Source organism: Poecilia latipinna, unplaced genomic scaffold, assembly GCF_001443285.1.
Source record: "Poecilia latipinna isolate Pla-1442-1.1 unplaced genomic scaffold, P_latipinna-1.0 Scaffold1319, whole genome shotgun sequence".
Classification (NCBI taxonomy): Eukaryota; Metazoa; Chordata; class Actinopteri; order Cyprinodontiformes; family Poeciliidae; genus Poecilia; species Poecilia latipinna.
The window spans coordinates 231,392-254,924 of NW_015113935.1; the positions used below are offsets into that span (position 1 = coordinate 231,392).

Sequence of the window (23,533 nt, forward strand, 5' to 3'; positions counted from 1 at the left end):
GGTTGATAATCTCACACAGTCTACTCACCTCTCGGAGAAAAACTGGGTTATAAATTAACACTCTTACCTTTTTCTCTCTCTCTCTTTGTCTGAAAACCTGATTTTATAACTTTTCTTAGCAGCAGAGTAACCGCCACCATCGTTCGTGTTTCCCACTGTCTGCTGCTAACAGCGTCACTCTGAAGCTCCAAGCAGGAACGAACCATTTAACGCAGACGGGGGTTCAGGGCAAATACGGATGTTTTTGGTCTGGGAGCGGGAACATTACATTTTTACTGCTAAAAACAATCTTTGAAAATACAATATGATTAATTTTGTATTTGACAGGACCCCGAATTTTTTATTTTATGTCTATGAACAAAATATAAATAACTAAATTGTGGAGGGCCCCCTGCTGGTCAGGGCCCCTAGAATTGTCATCACTTTTCCCCCCTATACCGCGCCCCTGACCCAGAACCTCCAGAACCTCTGCAGTCGTTACCTCTCGTTCCTCCGGTACCAGCCGTGCAGATCCGACTCACCTGCTGGATTGGGCTCTGTGCCTGGAACAGGATGCGGCGACCCAGCAGCTCGGCAAAGATGCAGCCGACCGACCAGACGTCGATGGCCGACCCGTAGTGCCGGCAGCCCATCAGAACCTCCGGGGCCCGGTAGTACTGGGTCACCACCTCCTGGGTCATGTGACGCGACGGGTCGGGCTCTTCCACGCGGGCCAAGCCGAAGTCACAGATCTGAGCAGAGACAAAGGCTTAGTGTCCTAGATAAAGCTCACTTCCTCTGTACTTAAGCCCCGCCTCCTCTGTATTTAAGCCCCACCCCTCCAGGTGAGCAGCTGACCTTGAGCAGGCAGTTGCTGTTGACCAGCAGATTCCCAGGCTTGATGTCTCGGTGGAGGATCCCAGCAGAGTGGAGATACTTCAGACCTGGAGAGGAGGAAGAGCCGTTAGACGGATCACCTCCGAGTCGACCCGAGTCTCTCCGGGTGAAGCAGACCTGAACCTGAGTCCAGGAACACATCCAGAACCGGTCCGATGTTCTGAAGCATTCCGGATGTGTTCCTTGAACCAATCAGATTCTGGACAGGTTCTGTAGGTGTTGGTGGAACCTGCCCGGTTCTGGACTGACCTCGGAGGATCTGGTAGAGGAAGACCTTGATGTGGTCGGTGGTCAGCGGCTGCGGCGACACGATGACCTTGTGAAGGTCACTCTGCATCAGCTCTGTGATGACGTAGCTGCCGGGACGTTAAGGATGCTAACCGAACCCGATCAGAGAGGACTAAAGTGGGTCAGAACCGCCTGAAGGATACATCTCCTCGAAGCAGTCGATCTGCGGAGGCTGCAGGATGTCCAGAGCCGACAGAACCTGCAGAACCAGAACAGAACCGGAGTCAGAACCTGAGGGAGCGGCGGTCTGAGCGCTCTCAGAAGCGGCCATACATTGTCGTGTTTGAAGAAGCAGAGCATCCGCAGCTCCCTGAAGACCCGCTTACAGGACACCAGGTTCTGGAAGACGTTCGGCATCTTCTTCAGCGCCACCTTCCGGCCGTCACGGGGGTCCGTCACCGACCTGGAGTCAAAGGTCAGGGGGAGTGGACAGCTTCCTGTTATACTACAACCAGACCCGGTTCTGCCCGGATCAGAACCAGACCCAGTTCTTACCAGACGACCCCGAAGGCTCCGTATCCGATGGGGCGGTCCGGTTCCATCTCGGCCGGGCTCGGTACCTCGCTGGCTGGGTTGCTGTAGGGCTGCGGTACCGCCGCCCCGCCGCCGGCGCCGCCGCCCAGCGCGGTCGGGTGGCGCGGGGTTCCGGCCGGGGCGCTGGGCCCAGTCAGGCCTGGCGCAGCGCCAAGGCCGGCTGACGGCCCGCCGCAGGACGAGCCCACACAGAAGAACTTGTGGCCCAGGTCCGAACCCGGGAACAGGTCGCCGCAGACAGTCTGGCGGCCGGCGCCATGGAACGCCATCCCTACCCAACCCGCTATCAGTCCAGGCAGTGGGAGCGGTACCGGGCTGCTGCTGCTGCTGCTGCTGCTGCTGGTCCCGCTCAGGCTCAGAACCGCGCACTCAACATGGTCGGACTGGGTTCTGGAAGAGACAAAAATTGGGAGTCAGATTTGGACCCCTTCAGAACCAAGACCTGCAGCCGGTACCAGAACCTTTTCTAGCAGAAACAGTTCATAACCAAAGCTGTCACTTTAATCTGTCGGTACCGGGTCACAGAACCAGAACCTCCAGGGAAGTCAAGCTTTATTTAAATAAAACTTTTCAAAATAAAACCTACAAAGTTTCAAATAAACAATACGTTTTTACGGGTCCAGAACCGGACCGGGTCATTCACCAGAACCTCCGTCTGGTTCTGTAGAGCTCAAAGAAGAGCAGCATCAGGTCCTTGTGGACCTGGATTTCCATGGTAACTCCGATAATATTGGTTATCGGCCATTACTAATAGCAATAAGTGGTCTGGCTGTTGCCGGGCAGATTAATTCTTCCAGAGACCACGTGACCATAACTGTCACTTTATCGCCTTAATAGAAGGAAAAACGGAACATTTTATGGAAGCGATTTTGGATCAAAACTCTCTCTGGTTTCCTTATAGATAAATAAACTCTGAATGTTTTTTCTAGATCGATTACTATCTGGACTGTTAAACCTGCAATCTTTTTATTTTTATCATTTCCTAACGTTATCATCGTTCATGATCCCCAGGATCATACAAGTTTCCAGTTCTGGTTATTTAATGAACTGAGATCAGCGTTAATATTTCAAATCCATCACTCTGTGCTCGTCTGAGCGGGTCTGGATCATAGAAACACTCTGGAATCAGCGCAGGGTCCGAGTCCAGACCTGAGCAGCCGATCCAAGATTCTAAACCGTCAACCTCGATCTGACCCAGTATCAACAGGAATAACGACCAGTACCGTCCCAGTAACAGTCCAGAATCAAACAGTACCGGCCCTGAACCACTGGATTCTGATCCAGAACCTTAAGATTTTGTTCCAGAACCACTACCGGTCCACAACCTACAGAATCTGATCCAGAATCTCGGTCGCGAGACCCAGACTCAATCAGACACCAACTTCAGCTCCGGCTGTCAGCAGGACGGATTTAGCTCCTGATCCAGCCCAGTAACCAGAGGGTTCAGTCACCTTTGTTCGATCTAATCTACTGGTTAGCTCGGTTAAAGTAGTTGGTTCCGACAAACAGAACAAATAAGAAGTCAACTGAACCATGCAGTGTCTGTGTCCATCCGCCAAGAAGCGGATTTATCAGGAAAAATCTCATTGCGGGCTGTTTTTCCCTTGAAATTCTGGTTAGCTCCGGAGCTAACCAGCTGTTCGGGGGGGACTAGTTAACCCATCCGCGGCTGTGACCCACATAACCATCCGCGGTGACCTACTTCGTTTTAAGCGGAATCGAACCGTGAATAAAAGCCACAGACCTGGCGGCTGAGAGCGGTTGATGACATGGCAGCTAATCCGACCTTTGGGGGCTAAAAAGCGGCGCTAGAGGCTCCGGTTCTCCCGGAGCGAAGCTGCAGCTAACCCCGCTGCTAACTGTCCATCATAGCGGCTCCTAGTGAGCCATGGAGAAGACTGAGGTTCTCCTAGGAGGAAGGGTCGTCCAGCTGAAGCGCAGTGCGCAGGGTTCCACGTTAACCAGCCGCAGATCGGGATGTTTCCCTGCTTCAGCTACAGCTAGCTGGTTAGCAGCTAGGAGGAAGAGGAGGCGGAGCCGGTGTGGGAGGGGCGGCGCTTCTTCTGCGCTGTAAACAACAGGGGCGGGAGGGAAACGGGGGAGGCCATTTTTAACAACAAATGGACCTGTTTCTGGTTCTGTTCACCTCTGTACCGGTTCATTCCGAACTGCTTCGGTCTGGCAGCATTCTATAAGTCATAAGACGAATAAGTGACTCGAGGTTTGTCTGGGTTCTGTGGGTCAGAACCGGGTCATTTCATTTAATCAGTGATGTCAGTAAAGCGTTACAAAGTAACGCGTTTCTGACGTCGGACCACTTTTTTCAGTAACGACTAATCTAACGCATTGCTATTTCAAATCCAGTAGTCAGACTACAGTTACTTAAAATCAGTTGTTACTATTTTCTTTTGTAATTTAATGTTATTTCCTCTACGCGTCTTGGGGAGAGACCGCCGTTTCTATGCGACAGTGTCAGCAGCGACAGAAATGGAAACAATGGAGGGAGATGGGAGATGCGGATTTCGTAGCTTGAAAAACAGGAATTATTTTGAGTTTCTGTTGCCAAGTCCGATTATTATAAGCGGCTTTGGGCTTTTTTTGTTTCTAAATTAGCTTATAAATTTAATGACTCGCGGGTTGCGCTTTTTGGGGCTCGTTTTTGAATGTGAAGGTACTCATTTGGGCTTGGAAATAAGCAGAGACTCATAATAAATCCCAGAATTTGTCCGTCATCCAGGTCGTTTTAGTGAGACTCTCCTGTCCATCATTTCCCGGATGATCGGTCCCGCTGTGTCTTTATTCATGTGAAGTTAATATATTTGCTGTTGTAACAAGTTCAGAAAATGTGAATTTAAAAAAAAAAAAATTATGTTTGAAATTTCACCAAATCCTGATTAACACTGAAGAATTCTTTTTTTTTTTTTTTTTTGTTATATTTTAAGAATTGTATTTTATTTTTGGAAAACACTAGTACCTTTACTGTCACTTTAAGAGAGTGTCCTATGACATCAGTACTGCACTGCCCTCAGTTGGCGCTAGGCTGCCTGAGGGGAATTCCGACTCCTGTGAATGGAAGAGCTGCATGTTAAAGGGCATCTTTATTTCTATTTGTGCAGGGCTCTGCCAGCAACCTGCATTAAAGATCAACCAGCAGCTCCAGTGGTCTGAGTCCCTCCTTCAACTGAACACAACGCAGAACACATCAAGGTTAACCGACCGTATAAGACTAGGATATTAGTGAAGAACCCTAGTATACACCGGTTACACTGTGAATGAGGTCGAGCTTCGCGTTGCGCTCCAGAAAACTGCAAACATTGAGACTAATGTGAACAGCGCAATAAAAGTGAAAACAGCCACGAATGGACGTGACCTTAAAGTTGTGAAACTAAACGCAATTATAATTATTAATATTAAGATAAGTGTCTCAAATATGTGCAGGATATCCGAGTTGTGGAGCCGCAGGAGGAGCGCTATGCGCTGCGACAGCAAACGCAGGCCCGTAACGCAGAACCTGGAGGCTGGGGCAGGAGGGGGGCTTTAAAATCCTTCTTAGAGTTTTCCAGACAATAGTGGAACACACAAATTACAAACCTTTTTCGGACTGTTGTAACCATTAAACAATCTTCCCTTCAGTTCAACCTCATAAGTGGAAATATATTATTGATATAAAACAGAGGTCTCATTCTCTCGGTCCGCGGGACGATGTCTGGTGGCCCCACCGTGATATGAAAGTATAAATTAGTGCGGCCCACAGGGTGAGCGGGCCTCTGAAGGGAGTCCCGCTCGCCGTTCCTCGTCATGGCTGACATTCGGTGCTAGGCTAAGCTACACTGACTTCATGCACACTACGCTTGTAACAACAGAGCGGCAGATGATGGACCAGTCCGGTACCAGGTTCCCTTCCCTGCAGTCGCCATTCCGGTTCTTTCTACCATTAATGTCATGATCAAACGCAGAGAAAGGAGACTGCTACCGGGCTGCGTCATCCACCGCCTGTTTGACAAGTAGAAGCGGTGATGACGTCACGCGTCGAGACGTTCTCCATACGTTGCTAGCTGGCTAAAGACTTCTATGAAACGTAGAACCGGAGCGACGCCAAGTGGAATAAACTTAGGGTGCGTTCACACTGCAGCCTGAAGTGACCCAATTCTGATTGTTTTTTGTTTTGTTTTTGAAGTAATGTGACCTGTGTCTGATCTTTTCATGACAGTCTGAACAGCACAGGTCGGATTCTTTAAGAATGTGACCCATATCCGATCCGTATCCGAATCAGATGCGACCTAATGTCCAGGCCGCATTCATCCGAACTGAACGTCACTGATACTCAGCAAATTCTGCGTCCTGACACGGGCAAGTGGAAAGAAAAACAACTATGACGGACTATAATGAGGATTAAGTTGTTAATATGCTGCTCCTTTCGGACAACAACTTCAAATATGTAAGCTAAGCTCCACTGTTTACCTCCATGTTTACTTCCGCAAACACTGAGCACTTCTTCTTTTTATGGCGGTTGGCAGAACACTGAGAACGCTGACGCTATGGCGCCCTCTACTGCGCATGCGGGACACTTTCAGGTCGTTTGCTCGTTCAGACTGCAGAACACATATAGGTCACATATGTGTGACAGTGTGAACGGCCCGGCGAAAGAAAATCTGATTTGACAAAAAATCGGAATTCAGGCTGCAGTGTGAACGCACCCTAACTCTTGTCACACCCAGACTCTGCCTCCAGCGGCCCCTGGATAAATTGAGTTTGAGACCCCCGATATAAAATAACTTGCAATTATGTTTTGGCAAAGATCAAAGTAATTTTCACAGGTGGCAGAGTGTTGTCAGCAGCTGCTGAAAGTAACTAAAAAGTTACTTTTAATGTAACTTAGTTACTTTCCAAATCAAGTAGTCAGTAATCTAAGTTATTTTTTCAAGGACTAATCAGTAATCCGATTAAAGTGACCTTTTCAAAAATAACTATGCCATCACTGCTCCTAATCCCTCAGTATTTTCCTTTAACACATGTAAACAAACCTTTATTGGCAAAAAGTAATAAAACCTCACAAATAATGATATTCTTCATGGAAGCGTTTAACTGCCAGAGCTGATAAATTAATTCAGTAAAAATTATAACCCAGAGTTTTAATCTCATTTGAACAAAATCTGAGAGTAAGGAGATTTCTTCTTATTACAGGTTTATTGTGTCAACTAAAAGTTTTATATCTCATAATAACTAGATTGATATTTAATTACAGGAAGTTTTAGGTTTCGTTATGAGATTTGTAAATCGACATGAGATTTTTAACTCAATAACTAGTTTTATATTTTCTCATGAGTTTTATTGCCAAATATAAAACTATTTATCTTTACATGTTAGTTTTAGATTAAATAGGCTAAATCTAAAATTCAGGTAAAAAACAAGATTCTTTTTGGTCTCAAAGAGTTTTATAATCTCATTAAAATTAAAATATTTTACTGATTTAAAGGAGAACAGCAGCAGCTCCTGCAGTTAGAGGCTTCCATAAAACTAAACTGGATGCTGTTTCTGATCATTTGCTATTCTGGTTCTGATCCAGCCGCCTGCAGAGGTCCAGTCCAATCACGCAGCGGGTTAAATAGATGACGTGAATCCAGCTGGTTCTGTCCGTTCAGCTCGGAGCCACAGCGTTGCACCGACTGCAGGTTAATCCAGTGATAATAATCAGTTACAATCAATCAATGGATCAATGAACACGACCACAGAAGAAGAATCACCAAAGAACATGGCAGAAAGTCACTGAAGGTCAAAGATCGCCTCGCGTCCCACTTCTGGAGAATTTACACCAAACCAGAGGTTCGGAGGCCCGGCCCGGCAGAACCTCGCTCCTGAGCTTCTCCTGCTCCAACAAAGGCAAACTGGGAGTTCTGAGTAGAAGTCCGGTCCATTTCATCAGAACCAAACACTGACAGATGGAGCATAAATGGGTTAAAACAGCAGAACCAGCAGAGGTTCTGGAGATGGCAGCTGACTGGTTACCATGGAGATGAGAATAAAAATACACTTCCATAGCCAACAGAGGTTCTGCACCTGGACCAGGTTCTGATCCGGGTTCAGTCTGTGAGTCTCAGAGGCAGGTGAGAAGCAGAAAGGTTCTACTGGTCCAGGCCCGGAAAAACCTGGAAAGGAAAAACAGGAAGCTGTCAGGAACACGGAGCCATGTTGGATCCTGATGGTGGTTCTGATGGGACAGAATCAATCAACCAATCAAATGTTATCTGTACAGCATGTCAGCAGCAGGCATTTCAAAGAGCTTTACATCATAAACACAGAAACAAAGTCATGCAGCAGAGAATCAACAATAAAACGAGACATTAAGTCGATAAATTGATCTCGATTCAAATAAAACTAACCAGGAGTCTGGATTTAAAGGAAGTCAGTGTTTCTGCTGCTTCTCAGTTTTCTGTTAGTTTGTCCCAGATCTGTGGTGCATAGAAGCTGAATGCTGCTTCTCCTCGTTTGGTTCTGGTTCTGGATGCAGAGCAGAACCAGAACCAGAACCTGAGGGTCTGGCAGGTTGATACAGCAGCAGCAGATCTTTAATGGTTGTGGTGCTAAACCGTCCAGTGATTTATAAACTAACAGGATTTTACAGTCTGTTCTCTGAGCTACAGGGAGCTACAGCTGTAGGACTGTAGATCTGGTGTTATGTCTCCATCTTCCTGGTTCTAGTCAGAACAGCAGCAGCAGCTTCTGGATCAGCTGCAGCTGGAGGATTGATTTGTTGGTCAGACCTGTGAAGATGCTGCTGCAGGAATCAATGCGACTGAAGATAAACGCCTGGATGAGTTTCTCTGATCTGAGACATCAGTCCTCTGATCCTGGAGATTCTTCAGGTGATAGAAGGCCGACTTTGTGACTGTCTTTATGTGGCTCTGAAGGTTCAGGTCAGAGGTCATCACTGCTCCCACGTTTCGGGCTGATCGCTGGTTTTAGTTGTAATAACTGAAGCTGTGCATTGACTCTAGATCTGTAACTCTAGATCTATAACTCTAGACCAGTGGTTCTTAACCTGGGTTCGATGAACCCCAGGGGTTCGGCGGAGCCTCTGNAGATAGATAGATAGATAGATAGATAGATAGATAGAGCCATTTGATGTTAGAATAGTTTGAGATAATAAACCTGTAAGAACGTCAACACACTGCATTAACTTGAGTTTCGTTCTCTGGTTCCGGATCCGGATCGTTCCAAAGTGAAGCCGTTGTTCATAACTGGAGTTTGTTTTGGTTCAGATCCAGACGAACCAGCTGGGATCATGGATTCCACAGTATGTTTCCTTACTGGGAGCAGAATCCCAGGATTTGTTCTTCTGTTTGCTTTAAAGCTCCAGAAGGTGGCGCTGCTTTGAGCTTCAGTTTGCTGGGATTTTCTGGGATTTCACTTCACACCTGATGTTTTCCTTCCTGGTCCCGGTTCCTCCTGAAGCCTCTGAACCGGGACTGAGAGGTTAGGCCCGCCGTCGCCATGGCAACCAGTGGGTTGCAGCAGACCGTGGTGGGGAAGCGGCACCAGGGACACGCCTCCTGCCCGGGTGGGGACGCAGGTTTCTGCTCGCTCACCTGCAGGCGATGGTTCGATGCTCCGTGTCGCTGCTTGTTCCTGAGTCACGATGAACGGCTGAAACGGTTCTTCTCTCTGACTCGTAGTTGTGGAAACGGTTTTCTGTTCCTGCAGACAAACAGGCCTGACGACACGGTACCAGCTGGACTGGAGCCAAACAGAACCAGAGGAACTGAACGAGTCTCAGTTCGACACGGTTCAGTCTCTGAAAGATCCGCAGGACTCGGGTCGGATCCCAGCATGGCGGTTCACCTTCAACTTTAGAGCAAAAACTGAGAAAAGCAGATGTGGTTTCACGTTTACTATGGCGCCACCTGCTGGTGGTTTGTTTAATTTCATGTGTTAATGAAGGACTATCAGGTCTTGCTTCTTGCCTTCAGGTGTTTTTCAGGTTGAATCATCCATAATCTGCAGAAATCTGACATTTCTTCATGACTTCTTCCAGTTTGGACTCCAGGATTCTCAGCCCCTCCTTTTCCATTTCTCCTCTCGTTCTGGTGCCAAAGTGCAGCTCACATCGTCCCCCTATCCGTTCACCTGCAGATCCTGGTTGGAGTCCAGAATCCTCTCACATGTGCCGCCGTTCTGACATTCATCTTCAGGGCAGACGGGAATCTTTCTGGAGTAACGCACCGAAGCCTTCCCCCAAGAATAACGCCCCCAATAACAGTCGACCCCTGGGTCTCTGCCACATCTTCACCAGAGGAGCCATGAGTTACTCTGGCCTACTGATGGAGAATCACAGTAGAAGAACCAGAACTAGACCGCTGATATGTTCACTCTCATGTTTGTACTCACACTTGTCTGGTTGAAGTTCAGAACTATATTTTGTTCCAAATCATTCTTTTGCCTTTACATAAACAGGCTCTCCATGTAGCCGTGGTCCTGAGAGAACCTCACCAGAACAATGGTTTCTCCTGCATCGATCTCAGTGGCGTCAAACACAATGGGCTTTGTCTGCCTTCCTGTACTCTGCCACCACCCAGTTGTACCTTTCGTCCAGGATTTCTTTCACATTAAGGGCAATGGCTGTTTGGTTATAAGGACCAAGTCCTTTGGCGATCTCCTTTACATCTTTCAAAATCTTCCTAGTTGTCCTTGTCTATGGCTGCAGGCTGGCCTTGAAAAACCTTATCAAACATCTGAATATTGTGGCAACCTGGGGGGTGGATTTTCTTAGCATGAACCCAAATATAAAATATTAAAGGTTACGATGAACAACGCCACCTGGAATAAATCCAGGAAAATATAATGTAGTAAGGACACAGGTAAGTTCTACTGGAAATGAGGAGACGAGATTCAGAAAGTTATACAAAATTTATTAAACTTCAAAATATCTTTAATTTCCAATAATCTGAAATTGAATGGTTAAAACAGTGAATGCATTTAACAAGATAATAAAATGTCTAAATTTCAAAGGAAACTGAGGCTTACCGATGGGGGAGGGAGTGAGGGAAGGGGCAACATCCAGAAAAAGGGGACCACCCTGGACACTACAAAAACACAGCAAACAAAGAAAAAGGTGCTCCAACAAAACACACAAGACAACACACCGCCACCACAGAAGCCTCAGTCCCTAAAAGACAGACAAGAAAATGGAACAATACAAGTAAAACAGAGATACAGTAGCCCTACAATGTTGCACTTTATCCCCAGGAAAAGTGCAGATTAGTATTTTAAAACAATTTATAAGTAGGCAAAACAGCAGCGAGTGTCACTCCAGGTGCAATGCTGATGAGTCAGAAGGCTAAAAAGAATAGAGCAAATTATTAATACAACTGCTAACAAAAACATAACTTGCAGCAGCTGCTTACCTGTGACCTGATTAATGACTGCACTGCCAAATAATCAGATCCCCAACTCTGACTAGATGCAATGCAGCTGTAAGAAAACGCTATGTGAAGGTTTTGTTTACATGGGGTAGATGTTACCTAGCCACGCTAAGCCCTTACCTTCCTGTCAGCAAATGAATAAACGGACAGATCGGTCCAAATATTGGAGGTGCAGCAAAGGAGACTAAGCAGATAAACCAATTAGCATTAATAGCCATTATTAAAGCCGACAAACGATAAAACAGCCACGCTTACCCAGAACAGTGCAAACAAAGGAAGCAGATTCGGTTGACGTCACGACGCAAGCAGCCTCGTGACAGGTGAAGGCCTGCTTATATGCAGCAGCTGAAATTGGCCGTAAAGTGGCAGCGCACCCACCAAGCTGCTGAAGTATAAGTTATATCTGCCGATCACTTTGACGCCTCATTTAAACTTCTCCATCTGTTGCCAGGTTGGAGAGGAAGTCCAACTTCCGGTTCAGCTCAACCAAACCTTTCTTCACCTCAGTCAGCACCGGTCAGCTCTTCCTGAGGGATCAGCATCAACGCCATGTTGATGACAAAGGAGGCCGCAGCACCGATGTCTGGCGCTAAGTTAGCGCCGACAGAAAGGCTCTTCATTATGGCGCTTATGTTGTTTTCCTTGAATGTTTCTATGACATCTTTAAAAAGTCACAGCATCTCTTTTACCAGAGTCAAGCCATTTCCCCATTTCTGCCTGAATTCAAAGGCCGGACGATCCGACGGATCTGTAGCGACATCGGACCAACAGAGTGAAGCCAGCAGAACCGACGCCATAACTGCAACAAGCAACACAAGAAATATAAATGGCCTTACTAATATTTGTCGTTTCATTAACCGGTTCATAAATGTTTATTATTTTATTGCAGTAGTAATGCTGTCAATGCTTTTATTTTGAAAAGGCTTGGAATCGGAAGGTACCGTAAAGCGATTGGCGCAAACAGCACAGCATGCTGTACACACAGATTAACTATAAACAATAAATAAATAAACAATAAATAAGTTTGTGGCTCAAAGCACCTGTTTGATAAGGGAACAAGGTTGGATTGAATGTTTTAGTTTATAAATGTATATTTAGTTATTTTTCCACGGAACATACAGGTTGCTATTGTGTTTTTACCCACTAGGGGGTGCTAATATTCTTTGGTAAGTTAGTCATGTTTAGTCAGGAGCACAAAGGTTTATTAGTTTTAATATTATATTCTATGTAAAGCCACAGACAGCTGAAATATGATGTATTTAATTTTATTTCATGATACAGGAAACTATAGAAAGGAATGTCAAAAGATTTAATAAACATACACTGTAAAACATAACAGCACTCAAGGCAAAGATAGTCAAGGATAAAAGTTGTAATAATTTAAGGAAAAAATTCATTTAAGGTAAATTAATAAATCAAACAGATGAAGGCAACATAATGCTTAAGTTACTAAATGTATTTTTCTTTTGTATATTTTGCAGCTATTATGGTGTGTTCACATGCAAGGCTGTTGAATAAAAATATTATGAACCGTCAATTTGAGACACTGAGAAACAAAACTGGTTAAAAGAAGGAGAATGTTATCTTCAGGGTTTACACATCATGACTTCCTTCTTCTGAAAACATTATTAGTGTTGATTTTAAGACTCAGAATGGGAAAACCTCTTATTATTGAGATTTAAATGACCTAAGCAGCCAAAGAAAAAAAAGAAGAGTCCAAAAACAAATCAAAAAGAGAAGCTGAAACCAAACCGAGAGCAAAGATGGAGATCAGAGGATCGGATCAAAGTCTGGAGGGAAGTCCAGGAAATTTCAGAAAAATACACTAAATTACAAGGGAGAACGCTGCACTAGTAATAATTACATGATTTTAATAATGTAAGCAATGGTTAATACTGGTTAATAACAGTTAATAATGGTTAATAACGGTTAATAACAGTTAATAATGATTAACAGCAGTTAATAATGTTTAATAACAGTTAATAATGTTTAACAACAGTTAATAATGATTAATAACGGTTAATAACACTTAATAATGGTTAATAAAGGTGGCTGGTAGAGATGCATGAATTATTCTGAGTTCTTTTTAGTCTCACTGGAAACTTTTCATTAAAATGACAGAAGCCTGACCTGAAGGTGGGCTGGTTCACATCAAGACTGAAGACAATAAATCTGGTTTTAAAGTTTTTATTTTGGAGGAAAAGTTGTAGAATAATAATGAAAACAACAAACACATAATAACTCTAAAAGTTGAAGTTCTATCAGTTTTTTTCCTTTAAAGTTGCAACAGAAGCTCAAACCAAAAGAAGCAAATGATCATTTTAAAGAAACATGAGATCATTTCACAGAAAGTCTGAACAACGGTTCACACATGATGTTTGGAAACCTGAAATCATTTCAACATGAAACCAGTTTTTAATCAACAGCCACATTTCCTCCAAACGTCTGAACAGTTAAAAGATGAAACATGTTTTCATGTGAAGAGCAAAACAAAATGGAAGCAAGAAAAAAAAGAGAATCTGATTCCTTCTGTCATGTTTTGTGGCTAAAATGAAAATTTGTCATAATTATGGAGTTTTCACAAAGCAAATGTGTCAAAATCACTGAAACACATGAAACAGTTCAGGTTAAAACATGTGAACTTCAGGTTATGAACAGAAAAGATAAAATATGAGAGCAGAAACCTCCTGGGTTCCTTCAGCCCATGCTCTCTGGGGATTTTTGGATTTCTTTAACAAACACCTTTCTCTTGTAGTCCTCCATGGTTTTCTCACAGTTCTCTCCATAGTATTTCTTCTCACACTCACACAGGCCAATGCGGGCGTTCTTCACCTCAACACATTTTCCTCTTTCTTTACCTCCACAGTCGACTCCTTTACAGGGAGACTCATTCATCCACTCTTCATCACTTTTAATCAGAACCCTGAAATGTTTAAGAGGGAGAACTTCTCCTTTGCCAAACACACTCATGGTGCAGTTCCCAGTGTAAAGGTACGGGATGGGCTGCTGCTCCTCAGGATCAAACTCTTCTTCAGTTGGAGCTTCTTCTGCCTCTAAAGCATGAACGCTGCCATGCTCTTTATGAATGAAAGCATGAATGGCTGAATATGTGCCCTTCACGTTAGCACAGCTCTCTAACTTTGCTCTGACTTGATCGCAGGGCACAGGATTGTTGTAGCATTTCTTAATGGCGTCTACCACCTGAGCTGTTTTCCTGTGGCTCCCTTTCGCTTGCTTGGCAAAAGCCACACTAGTTTTCCCTTTTTCTACTGGAGTAAATCCGGTCAAAATGTGTCTGTCCAGCCATTTAGTAATAACGCTTTTATGGTTTGAACTTTTAGTTTTAAAAGCAACCACCATCCAGTTATAGTGGTAAAATGTTTTATCTAAATACTCCCTGATGTTCTTTGCCAGATCCTTACGCTTCTCTGACTCTTTGATCAGGTCCAGAATGTCCAGTTTAACATACGGATCAGGTTCTGAAGTGCAGTTCTTGTGGATCTCAAACATAGCTGCAGAAATGTCACGTGCTTTATTAGCCAGAGCGTCTTCGTCTGTTTTAATGTTCATGAAGAGGTTGTAGAAGTTGGTCATGGTGATGGCTTTGTGAACCAGCAACGCGTTAACAGCCGAGAATATTTTAAGTCGCCGTTCATCACATCTCACATGGTCTTTCAGGAGCTCTTCATAGTTAGCTTTGTAAGCACCTTTACCTACTATATTATAATGCAGTTCATCCACATACTTTCCAGCCTTTTTAAAGTCATTTTCTATTATTTTGTCTTTGCCATCTTTCTTCAGATTTTCAAAGCAAGGCTCTCCACAGCCCTTCAGCAGCTCCCTGAGTTTGTCCCATGCTATAGTTATTTTCTTCTCCAGCTCTGCATACTCAGTACTTTTCCAAATGTTAAACACTATTTCCTTCTGGTTTTTATCAATCTTTACATTTAGATCATCAAATTTTAACTTGAGATAATCTAGAAGCTCTTGTTCTGGATTTTTACCAGCAATGACATTTGCAAAATCTATGATAGAAGTTAAATACGACCCAGCGTCTGGAATGAGACCAATAAAAGGTTTAACTGCATTTACAATCTCCAGAAGATCTTTAGCTGCAGCCTTTACGTTATCTGCTGTCTTTCCTCTCTTCTGCAGAGCGCGGTTTTCCTGCAGGTCGGAGCGCGGCGGGCCGCTCAGGCTGCAGGTCAGGAATGAAGACAGCAGCAGCAGCAGAACCGGGCCGGACGGCGCCATGACTGAGGACAGACTGGAACGCTCAGGATTCACTTCAAAAAGTCTTTCTGCTAAAGTATAAAACCTGCTCTGACCTGCAAGAATGGAAGTTTGAGTGAAATGAATAAAAATAACAATATGCTTCGACCTTCCTTTTTTATCTTAGCAAAAGATTAAATGAACAATTCTGCCCAAAACAATCCTGAAAGAGAACCTGCAGCATTTTGTTCAAATGCTGCAGAAAAACACAAGCATAACACACTCTTCATTTTCTTTGGAAGTAAAGTCATTGCTCTTGAGTTAAATCAGACATGAAAACTGCATGTAACCATTTAATTTCATTCACAGTCAGAGAAACAAAACGTACCGGGATCTTCAGTTCTGGGTGATTCTTTTTCTGGAAATACAAAACAGTTCAGAAGTTTGTTGAAGCATTTTAAAAATGAACAAAGGAAGTTGATTTAATAGAAGTGAGATCTGAACTGACCGTGGAGGTTTGGAGATTTGGACCAGTTTCTGCAGAGCAACTGGGAATCCACCAGCAGACTGGTGAAGCTCAGCCCCAGTCCTGGTTTTATAGGAAGTGACTTGGTCCACTTTGTATGCAAATGCTCCTTTTTTAGGTGGGAGACTGTTAACATCTGGACCCGATAGCGCCTTCACCGTCTCCCAGTATCTTCTCATTTGAATGAAAAGTGTTTGGACAAAAGAAGGCTTTCTGCCAACATGAGCTTTTCCAGGATAAAGGACGGGTTCAGTTAGTGGCTCTTGTAAAACCGTTGGAAATGTGAATAATAATCTAGAACAGCTGAGTCTCAGTCTAGAGCAGAAGAGCTCCAGCCTGCAGCTTTTCTTCAACACCCAAATCAAACGGACCAATTTCTTCTTCAGCACTGAAGTGATGGATGAAGGATTAGCATCAGCTGCTACATGTTTAGCACTTGATGCTATTTTAGGCTAGCTCAGCTTTGCTGACAGGCTAACTCTTTTAACACATTTTGATACAACAGTCTTTTCCAGCATTCAGTCAGATAAATTAGAAGCAGAAATTAACCGAGAAGCAGCTTCCATCACTTGTGTGTCAGATTTACAGGCGTACCAGAAACATGTGAATACAAAGGTTCCAGCCAGAACAGTGGCGCATTAAAGGGATCCACGATTAGTTGGAACAATCGACTTTGAGAAATATTTATTTTAGACGTAAACACAATACAGCAATAATACTGTACTGATTAGTTTTTCTAAATTTAAATAAAATATTGTCACACGGACTTCGCCATGTTGTTCATGCCGCAATGCATTCTGGGTAAATGATGGATGCTATGTCTGATAGCGCTAGCTCCATCCAGCCACAACCGTGATGAGTAACATCTTTAAGCCTTAAACTCTCGACCGTTTGGTCTTAATCCTCTCAGTGTGACATCATCACCAGAACCCTGAGAGGTACTTTATTGACCCCCTACATGTTAATGCTTATATCTGGAAATTTCGCGCATGCTGGAGGGCAAAATGACTATTCCTTTACATCCTGTCCATAGTGGCGCTGCTGCAGTACTTAACAAAATGTCACCTGGAGATGTAGGTATTATTGATTTAGTGCAGCGCAACAGCAAAGGGAAAAATAATGCAGAAAAAAAGTTAAAGAACAACTCGAAACCACTTTTTTCTTGCTTTCTGTGTGATAGAGATTTTTGGTATTATCATTTTGTTATTACTTTAGTTCATATTCAGTCTAATGTTAATCTTCCTTATGTGTGTATAAACTGACCTGGAGGTTACGACTGACTGTTTCATCTTCATGTGAGACAGTTAACTCTGTGTTTCCCAGACCTTAATTCTTATCAACCAGAATACCTCCTAACTGCCTGTGAGCAGTCGTATTTTGTCTCTTGTTTATCCTCCCTCTTTGTTGACAGTTTGACCTAGAGCTGAACTGGGCTCAGATCGTAGATCAGATATCACACCTGGAACTGAGTTGCTGGTTTGTTTAGGTTAAATATTTTACGACCTCTGTTGTTTTTTTTCTGGCTGGTCTGCTTTGACAATAAAACAGGGGCTCGCGTGGAAGGAGATCAGAACTCTCTGTGAACGGCCTGGAGAGGCGGTGGCGGAGAGTTCTCCTTTTGCAAAAGCTTTGTCTATAAAATTCATATACGTTGTCTGTGGTCTTTTTATATAGGTTCGAGAAAAAGTACCTATCACTGTGTCTGCTATGCTGCGCAGACTCGTTGCCATAGCAACTGACAACAACGCCTCAGCACCAAAAACACTCAACATTTCCCAAGAACAAAACATTCAGTTACAGGTTTATGCTTTTTGAGTTGATGTTTATTTTACTATTATTAATAAGCGATTGCAGTGGTAGATTTCTGCTAGTAGCTAACACAGCAGCTGTAAATTAGCTCCTGCTTCTTTTGGCGGTGGTAGCTTAGCTAATTTAAACACCTGCTCTACTGATGATCTTTTTTAGTTTGCAACTTAACAGTTAAAGTTGTCAAAGTCAAGCTAGAATAAGTGAATTACTTCCTTATATTTAAAATTTAGCATGTTATGTTAACTTAGCAGTTAAAACCAATGCCAGTCATCGGCAGCAGGTCTTTTTCTTTTTTCCCTCTTTCCCAGTTTGTTCTGTGATCTTATAATGTATACATTACGGTACCTTTATGGAGCTGATTGTTTATGTTTATACAATAATAAAAAAAAACCTCCAGCGGCGAGATGGGGGCGGAGTCTTGTGCGGTGACGTCACTCTGAGACGGTCCATAGCTGATCTGTCAGTTTTAATCAAAATCACTAAAAACATGTTAGGATGGCAGATGGAGCGAAGTTCAGACTGAAAGCTGCTGGTTTAATGATTAACCTGGTAGCTGAGGGTGAAACCAGGAGCAGGAAGGCTCACCTGAGCCAACCAGAGGGGTTTATCAGCTCACCTGAGGTCCTGAAGACAAACGCTGCTCCTCTGTGTTCAGGTCAGGACGTCCTGCGGTCGGACGGCGATAAGCAGAGACGGAGTGATGAAGAGCCGTTGGTGGAGGAGGATTTGAATAGAGGAGCAACTGAACATTTGAATGCTGAGCTGGACCTTAATGTTATCTGGGTCAGAGGTCAACCAAGAGCCTTTCTGACTCATTTCCATTTAAACTGTTCCTCTCTGGGCTGACCGCCACATTTTACATCCCTAAAATTACACATAAAAACTAATCACTCCGTCATCCAGAAGCTTCTTACAGCTTTCAAATTAAATATCAATTCATCAAAAATGCATAATTAATGAAAAAGGAAATGTTGTTGCTTTTCCCAAAGAAAAGCTGGTTTGGAAAGTTGAGTGGAAGGATGATAAATAACTAAAGAAGTGAAACCACAACCTTGAAAGATTGTGACACAAAGTCAAAACGGCCGCCGACGGTGCAGGTGACCTGGAGGTCACAGAGCTTCCTGACCTCAGGCTCGTCTCCTGCATGAAGAGCCGCATCGCTTCACTCCAAGGTCAGTCAGAAATATTTATATTCATTTACCTGCATGCAACAGTTGAAACTCCTTATTTACTGACAGTTCAGTTCAAATCCCAACATTATTTTCATTTGTCTGAACTTTATTCTTTATGGATCAACTTGTGAGAATATCGACCCATTTCTGTAAAAACCAAACAAAACAATAAAAACATGACGCATTAATTTGCCCAACTTGTCTTTATTGAAATTTAATGGGAGTTAAATTGTTTCTTTGTAAAGATGGAGGCAGATCTGGTCAACGAAGCAAACGCTGCATTAATTCTCTTCATCTGAAATGAGAACAAAATATGACACTTAGAACTGAAACTTTTACTCATAAAACAAACACTTTAATATAAAAACATCTTAATTTACAAAAAACTGAGTTAAAGTCAGCAGGTAAACAAACCAGTGATGTTAGAATCTGATCAGCATTAGTGACACCCTCATGACTGGAGCGAATATCTTCAGAATAAATGGAAATGTTCAAAACCTACATCAGCAGGATCTTTAATTTGAGGTCCAAAGTAATTTAACAAAGACATTTATCATTTCAACATAAATATTTTAATTCCAAAGGACAAAACGGAAAACCAGCATGTGCACTAATATTGACACCGTCTTTAATATTTGGCAGCAATGAGCCTCCAAACGTTTTTTATATCATCTATAAGCTTCTTGCACTTCTCAGGTGGCATTTCTCCCACACTTCTTTTGCAATCTGCTCAAGCTCTTGTACATTTGCAGGGTTCCTTTCTCCAATTTCAGCTCCACCCAAAGATTTTCAGCTCAGGACTCGTTGCTGGCCGTTTTAAAAAGTCCGTTTTCCCTTCCAACCAGGCCGGGCTGCTGGAGGATCAGGATCTTCGCCACAAACCAAGTTTCCTTACACTTCACTCTAGGATTGGTTGATAATCTTCTGATTTCATGATGCCTGTGGTACGGCCCAGGCCTCCAGTACCAGATGCTGCAAAGCAGCTGCACAGCATTATGGATCCTCCACCATGCTTGACTGTTGGTATGGTGTTCTTTCTTTAAAGGCTTCATTGCGCCGTCTGTAAACTCACTGTTTGTGTGATTTACTGAAAAACTCCACTTCTGTTTCATCTGTCCATAAATCGTTGTTCCAGAAGGATTGAGGTTTGTCCAGGTTCTCTTTTGTGAAGATCAAACTTCTTTTTTATGTCTTTTCTTCAGCAGTGGAGTCTTCCTGGGCCTCCGCCCATAAAGCCCCACTTTGTTTAGTGTGCGGCGTGTGGTACTTGTTAAACAATCACACCAGACGGCTCCAGGCTGGTCTTTAGGCCTTTCGATGCGAGACGTGGTGGTTTTTCCACCACTTGCACCAACCGTCGAAGACTTTTCTCTTCCCCCTTCGTCCAGGGAGCTTCCTGACCGTTCCATGCCTGGATAACATTTCGCACCGTTGGAACAGGGACACCTCGGTCTCTGGCTTTATACCCTTTGGAGGTCTTGTGCTTACAGACAGCAGCATTTCTGATGTCCTCAGACAGATCCTTTGTCTTTACCATCGTCACATGTGGAGATGGACCAACATGGTCATTCATTGGTTAATTCATGTCATGTGTGGAGGCAGTTCATCACACGTGATCTTTATTTGTGATTTGCAGCAAAGGGTGCCAATACCACTGATGTGGTAAAAATGATGTTTTTCTTTGTTTTCCTCATAATGTTTATCTTTTTAAATGTTTTTTATCTTTTATCAGCAGTAAAATGATGTTTCACTTGATGAAATATTCAGTAAATATTCGGTTATATTAAAACTTCATGGGTGCCAATAATGGTGATAATAACAGAAGAATCAATTATCAAAGATCAATAAACTTAAATTCTAATTTAACACTGGAGCTGGAAGACATTTAAATATCAAAAACAAAATAATAGAAACAACTAAGAATGAATTATGAACATAAAATGATTCTAAAAAGGTTCAGTGGGACCAAAAGACTTTCATCATCCAGTTTCAGGTAGAAAGAGAGAAAAGCCATAAATCCTGCAAAAGGAAACTATGGAGTTTGTTGTCATTTATGATGCAATTAATTGCTTTATTGTGAAAGGTCTAACGACAGGAAGTTATTGGAGTGCCTTGTTACCGTGTGAACAAACTTCTTTACATGTGATTTTAATTTAGTTTTTTATTCAAAGTAAAACCATAATTTCATAAAAGTGTTTTTTTGAATGAGCAAAATATCAACACATTTTTGAGAACATTAATGGAAACGCAGCTTCTGTTGCTCCAAGTAAACGAACTGAAGCAGCAGAGGAAGGAGACAAAAATAAACCAGGAGCTCACCTTCCTCCTCCTCATCCTCTTCATCCTCCTCTTCCTCCTCCTCTTCATCGGAGCTGAAGGTTCCCTCAGGCAGGCTGTAGACCCGGATCACTTGCTGCAGGAGACAAAGGGAGGCGATCAGCGGCGGGTTGTGGCCGTGGGCGGGGCCTATTGGCCGTGGGTGGGGCCTACTGGCCGTGGGCGGGGCCTACTGGCCGTGGCCTACTGACCGTGGGCGGGGCCTACTGGCCGTGGGCGGGGTCTCACCTTGTTGGGGTCCTTCAGGATCAGGTACTTGCCCTCGTCCAGCTTGCGGCAGATGTCGATGACGCAGCGCAGGATGCCCCAGGCGTTCTCCATGCTCAGGTTGATCTGGCTGGCGAACTCGTTGGGTTTGAACTGCTGGGTTCCCAGGATGACGTGGCGGGACGAGTCCTTCACGTGGTAGCGGGAGACGTACCTGCGGGCGGGACGGTCTGGTTACGCGCTGACCTTTGACCTAGGAGCTAAAGCGGAGCGATCCTCACCCCAGCTTCAGGTACTCGGAGCCGGCCAGCATGGCGCAGCAGGTCCAGCGGGCCAGCTTGTAGCTGTTGTTCTTCAGCTCGGTGGCCAGGACGGCGCCTCTCTGGGAGTCCAGCTTCTGACGCCAGTCCACCCCATTGCAGTACTGGGAACAAACCACAGAACCCAGTTCAGCTCTAACTCAACTCCATCGAGGAGAAAAAAACCTCTGGTTGTTTAAATATGGAAGAGAAGGCTGGACCTTCAGGATCTCACCTCTTTTTAGTCATTTTGTCCTGGAATTACAAGCAACATTTTAACCAAATTTTGAAATCGGGGAACATTTCTCCAACTGAATCGATCAGAAGTTGGATAAACCCTCTGAACGAGGAGCAGTGGGAGGAAATCCCCCAGCATGCAGCCTGTTCATAATATTGTTCTGATTTAGTTACTCTTTGGGTAAAATTTTAAATGTCTCCACCTGGTGGTCAGGGGTGTGAACTACTACAAGTCTAATATTTCTGTCAAAATCTGATCAGAGAAAATATTCTGTCAACCCCTGAGTTGAAGTTAGAAACACTGCCACCTGCAGGTGAGAATAAGAATCACTTAAACCAAAAGTTTTGAGTATTTTTGATAAAAATTTGCAATAAACTCACAATTATCTATTAGCATGAAATAATGTGGAGATCTGGTGATTTTACATTAATATCTATGAACAACTGGAGGAACTGAAGCAGTTTTTATGAACAGGAGACTTTGTGTGACTGTTTTGACAGGAAGTGTCCAGCGTGGCGTCCTCTTACCCTGGAGTCCCACTCGTTCAGCGTCTTCACATTGATGAAGGACACTTCTCCATTGGCGCCGGTCATCACGCCGTCGTGCTCACAGCGCACGATCAGGTCGATGTCTTCTCCCAGCTTCCAGTGGCGGTACCTGGATCACACAGCGGATCAGAACCGCTCCGGTACCACACAGCGGATCAGAACCGGTCCGGTCGCTACCTGTACGCCACAGACGCCACCTCGCTCTTGTCCATGTCCTCCTCCACAAACGGGTTGGGGTTCGGGAACTTGTGTCTCTCTCCGCCCTGAACGCAGAGGATGAAACGTGATTGGTCGTCAGCGTGACGCCGTGGGCCAGGTGGGGCCAGGGGGCGGGGCTTACCATGCGTAAACACTGCTGGCTGAAGTTGTGGTTGATGTAGGTGGCCTCCATGGCCAGGTTACGGGGGGAGTTGAAGGAGTTCCCTTCGTCCTGCGGAGGCTCGTTGGCTGTTTCGCTCACCGTCAGCAGATCTGGAGAAAAGGACAAACAGCTGAACGGGACTTCCACCTGAACGGTAACCTGAACAGGTCCATCAGGGCTGTTTAGTTCCTCCAGCTAAAGGCTTTTAATGACTGTAGGAGGGAACTTGGAGAAGCTTCAGCCGCGGCGCCAACAGCTGCCTCAAAACCTCTAAAGAACCAAGTCTGTAGATTTGTTGCTTTTTCAAAAAGTCAGTAAGAGTTTTAAAAGTTGCCAAGTTGGTAATAGTCCTTCCCTCTAATGAGTCCCGACACTCAGCTAATGCTTGGCCCCGCCCCGTCTCTTTGGCGTTTCCAAAAAAAAAAAAAAGGCGTCTCAAGAACCCGATTGGACCAAATTAATGACTGTCATTTGAGGTTTTTTCTTCAAAACTATGGCTAGCTTAATTGTCGTTAGCATAAGACGTTCATTTATTTATTTAGTTTTCTGTTGTAACTTATTAAGCAGTTAGATATAAGAACAGCAGACAGACTTGTCTACTGTTATATTATAAGCGTCTGGGGAGGGGCTAAGCGTCTGGGGAGGGGCTAAGCGTCTGGGGAGGGGCTAAGTGTCTGGTGAGCTGCTGAACGAAAGGAGAGGAGCGA

At 44.1% G+C, this 23,533-nt stretch overlaps 3 protein-coding genes and 1 long non-coding RNA gene across 5 annotated transcripts in view; 1 reads left to right on the top strand and 3 right to left on the bottom strand.

Annotated features, from left to right (window-relative positions):
- Positions 1-401: 401 nt before the first annotated feature.
- Positions 402-3,718, bottom strand: LOC106961670 (serine/threonine-protein kinase NLK2-like). Its single transcript, XM_015055558.1, has 7 exons — positions 3,443-3,718; positions 1,660-2,088; positions 1,438-1,567; positions 1,308-1,363; positions 1,126-1,232; positions 838-923; positions 402-731 (listed from the first exon to the last, which is right to left on the bottom strand). The coding sequence occupies exons 2-7, from the start codon at positions 1,965-1,967 to the stop codon at positions 420-422; spliced, it is 999 nt and encodes a 332-aa protein (XP_014911044.1). The 5' UTR covers positions 1,968-2,088; positions 3,443-3,718; the 3' UTR covers positions 402-419.
- A 9,618-nt stretch (positions 3,719-13,336) lies between these two features.
- LOC106961661 (uncharacterized) lies at positions 13,337-16,370 on the bottom strand. Its single transcript, XM_015055547.1, has 3 exons — positions 15,838-16,370; positions 15,718-15,747; positions 13,337-15,445 (listed from the first exon to the last, which is right to left on the bottom strand). The coding sequence occupies exons 1-3, from the start codon at positions 15,989-15,991 to the stop codon at positions 13,815-13,817; spliced, it is 1,815 nt and encodes a 604-aa protein (XP_014911033.1). The 5' UTR covers positions 15,992-16,370; the 3' UTR covers positions 13,337-13,814.
- Positions 15,725-23,533, top strand: part of LOC106961665 (uncharacterized) — a 21,097-nt gene continuing 13,288 nt past the window's right edge. Inside the window, exon 1 of the long non-coding RNA XR_001427816.1 lies at positions 15,725-15,735. This is a non-coding gene — a long non-coding RNA (uncharacterized LOC106961665). The remainder of the gene's footprint in view (positions 15,736-23,533) is intronic.
- The window catches only part of eif3d (eukaryotic translation initiation factor 3, subunit D), a 12,220-nt gene continuing 7,707 nt past the window's right edge, over positions 19,021-23,533 (bottom strand). For both annotated transcript variants that reach the window (XM_015055549.1, XM_015055548.1), the window contains exons 10-16: positions 22,806-22,936; positions 22,643-22,728; positions 22,445-22,574; positions 21,662-21,804; positions 21,402-21,594; positions 21,156-21,249; positions 19,021-19,131 (exon numbers count right to left, since the gene is read on the bottom strand). In XM_015055549.1, coding sequence (XP_014911035.1) covers positions 19,118-19,131; positions 21,156-21,249; positions 21,402-21,594; positions 21,662-21,804; positions 22,445-22,574; positions 22,643-22,728; positions 22,806-22,936 — 791 coding nt within the window. In that variant the 3' untranslated portion in view covers positions 19,021-19,117. The remainder of the gene's footprint in view (positions 19,132-21,155; positions 21,250-21,401; positions 21,595-21,661; positions 21,805-22,444; positions 22,575-22,642; positions 22,729-22,805; positions 22,937-23,533) is intronic.

What these genes read in the sequence shown, in the direction of transcription:
- LOC106961670 (XM_015055558.1), bottom strand. Translation starts at nt 1,967, where the DNA reads ATGGCGTTCCATGGCGCCGGCCGCCAGACTGTCTGCGGCGACCTGTTC. An exon ending in GGAGCCTTCGGGGTCGTCTG is followed by an intron (nt 1,568 to 1,659) that starts GTAAGAACTGGG and finishes CTTTGACTCCAG; the next exon opens with GTCGGTGACGGACCCCCGTG. An exon ending in ACAGCAACTGCCTGCTCAAG is followed by an intron (nt 732 to 837) that starts GTCAGCTGCTCA and finishes GTCTCTGCTCAG; the next exon opens with ATCTGTGACTTCGGCTTGGC.
- LOC106961661 (XM_015055547.1), bottom strand. Translation starts at nt 15,991, where the DNA reads ATGTTAACAGTCTCCCACCTAAAAAAGGAGCATTTGCATACAAAGTGG. An exon ending in CAAATCTCCAAACCTCCACG is followed by an intron (nt 15,748 to 15,837) that starts GTCAGTTCAGAT and finishes TTGTATTTCCAG; the next exon opens with AAAAAGAATCACCCAGAACT. An exon ending in ACCCAGAACTGAAGATCCCG is followed by an intron (nt 15,446 to 15,717) that starts GTACGTTTTGTT and finishes CCATTCTTGCAG; the next exon opens with GTCAGAGCAGGTTTTATACT.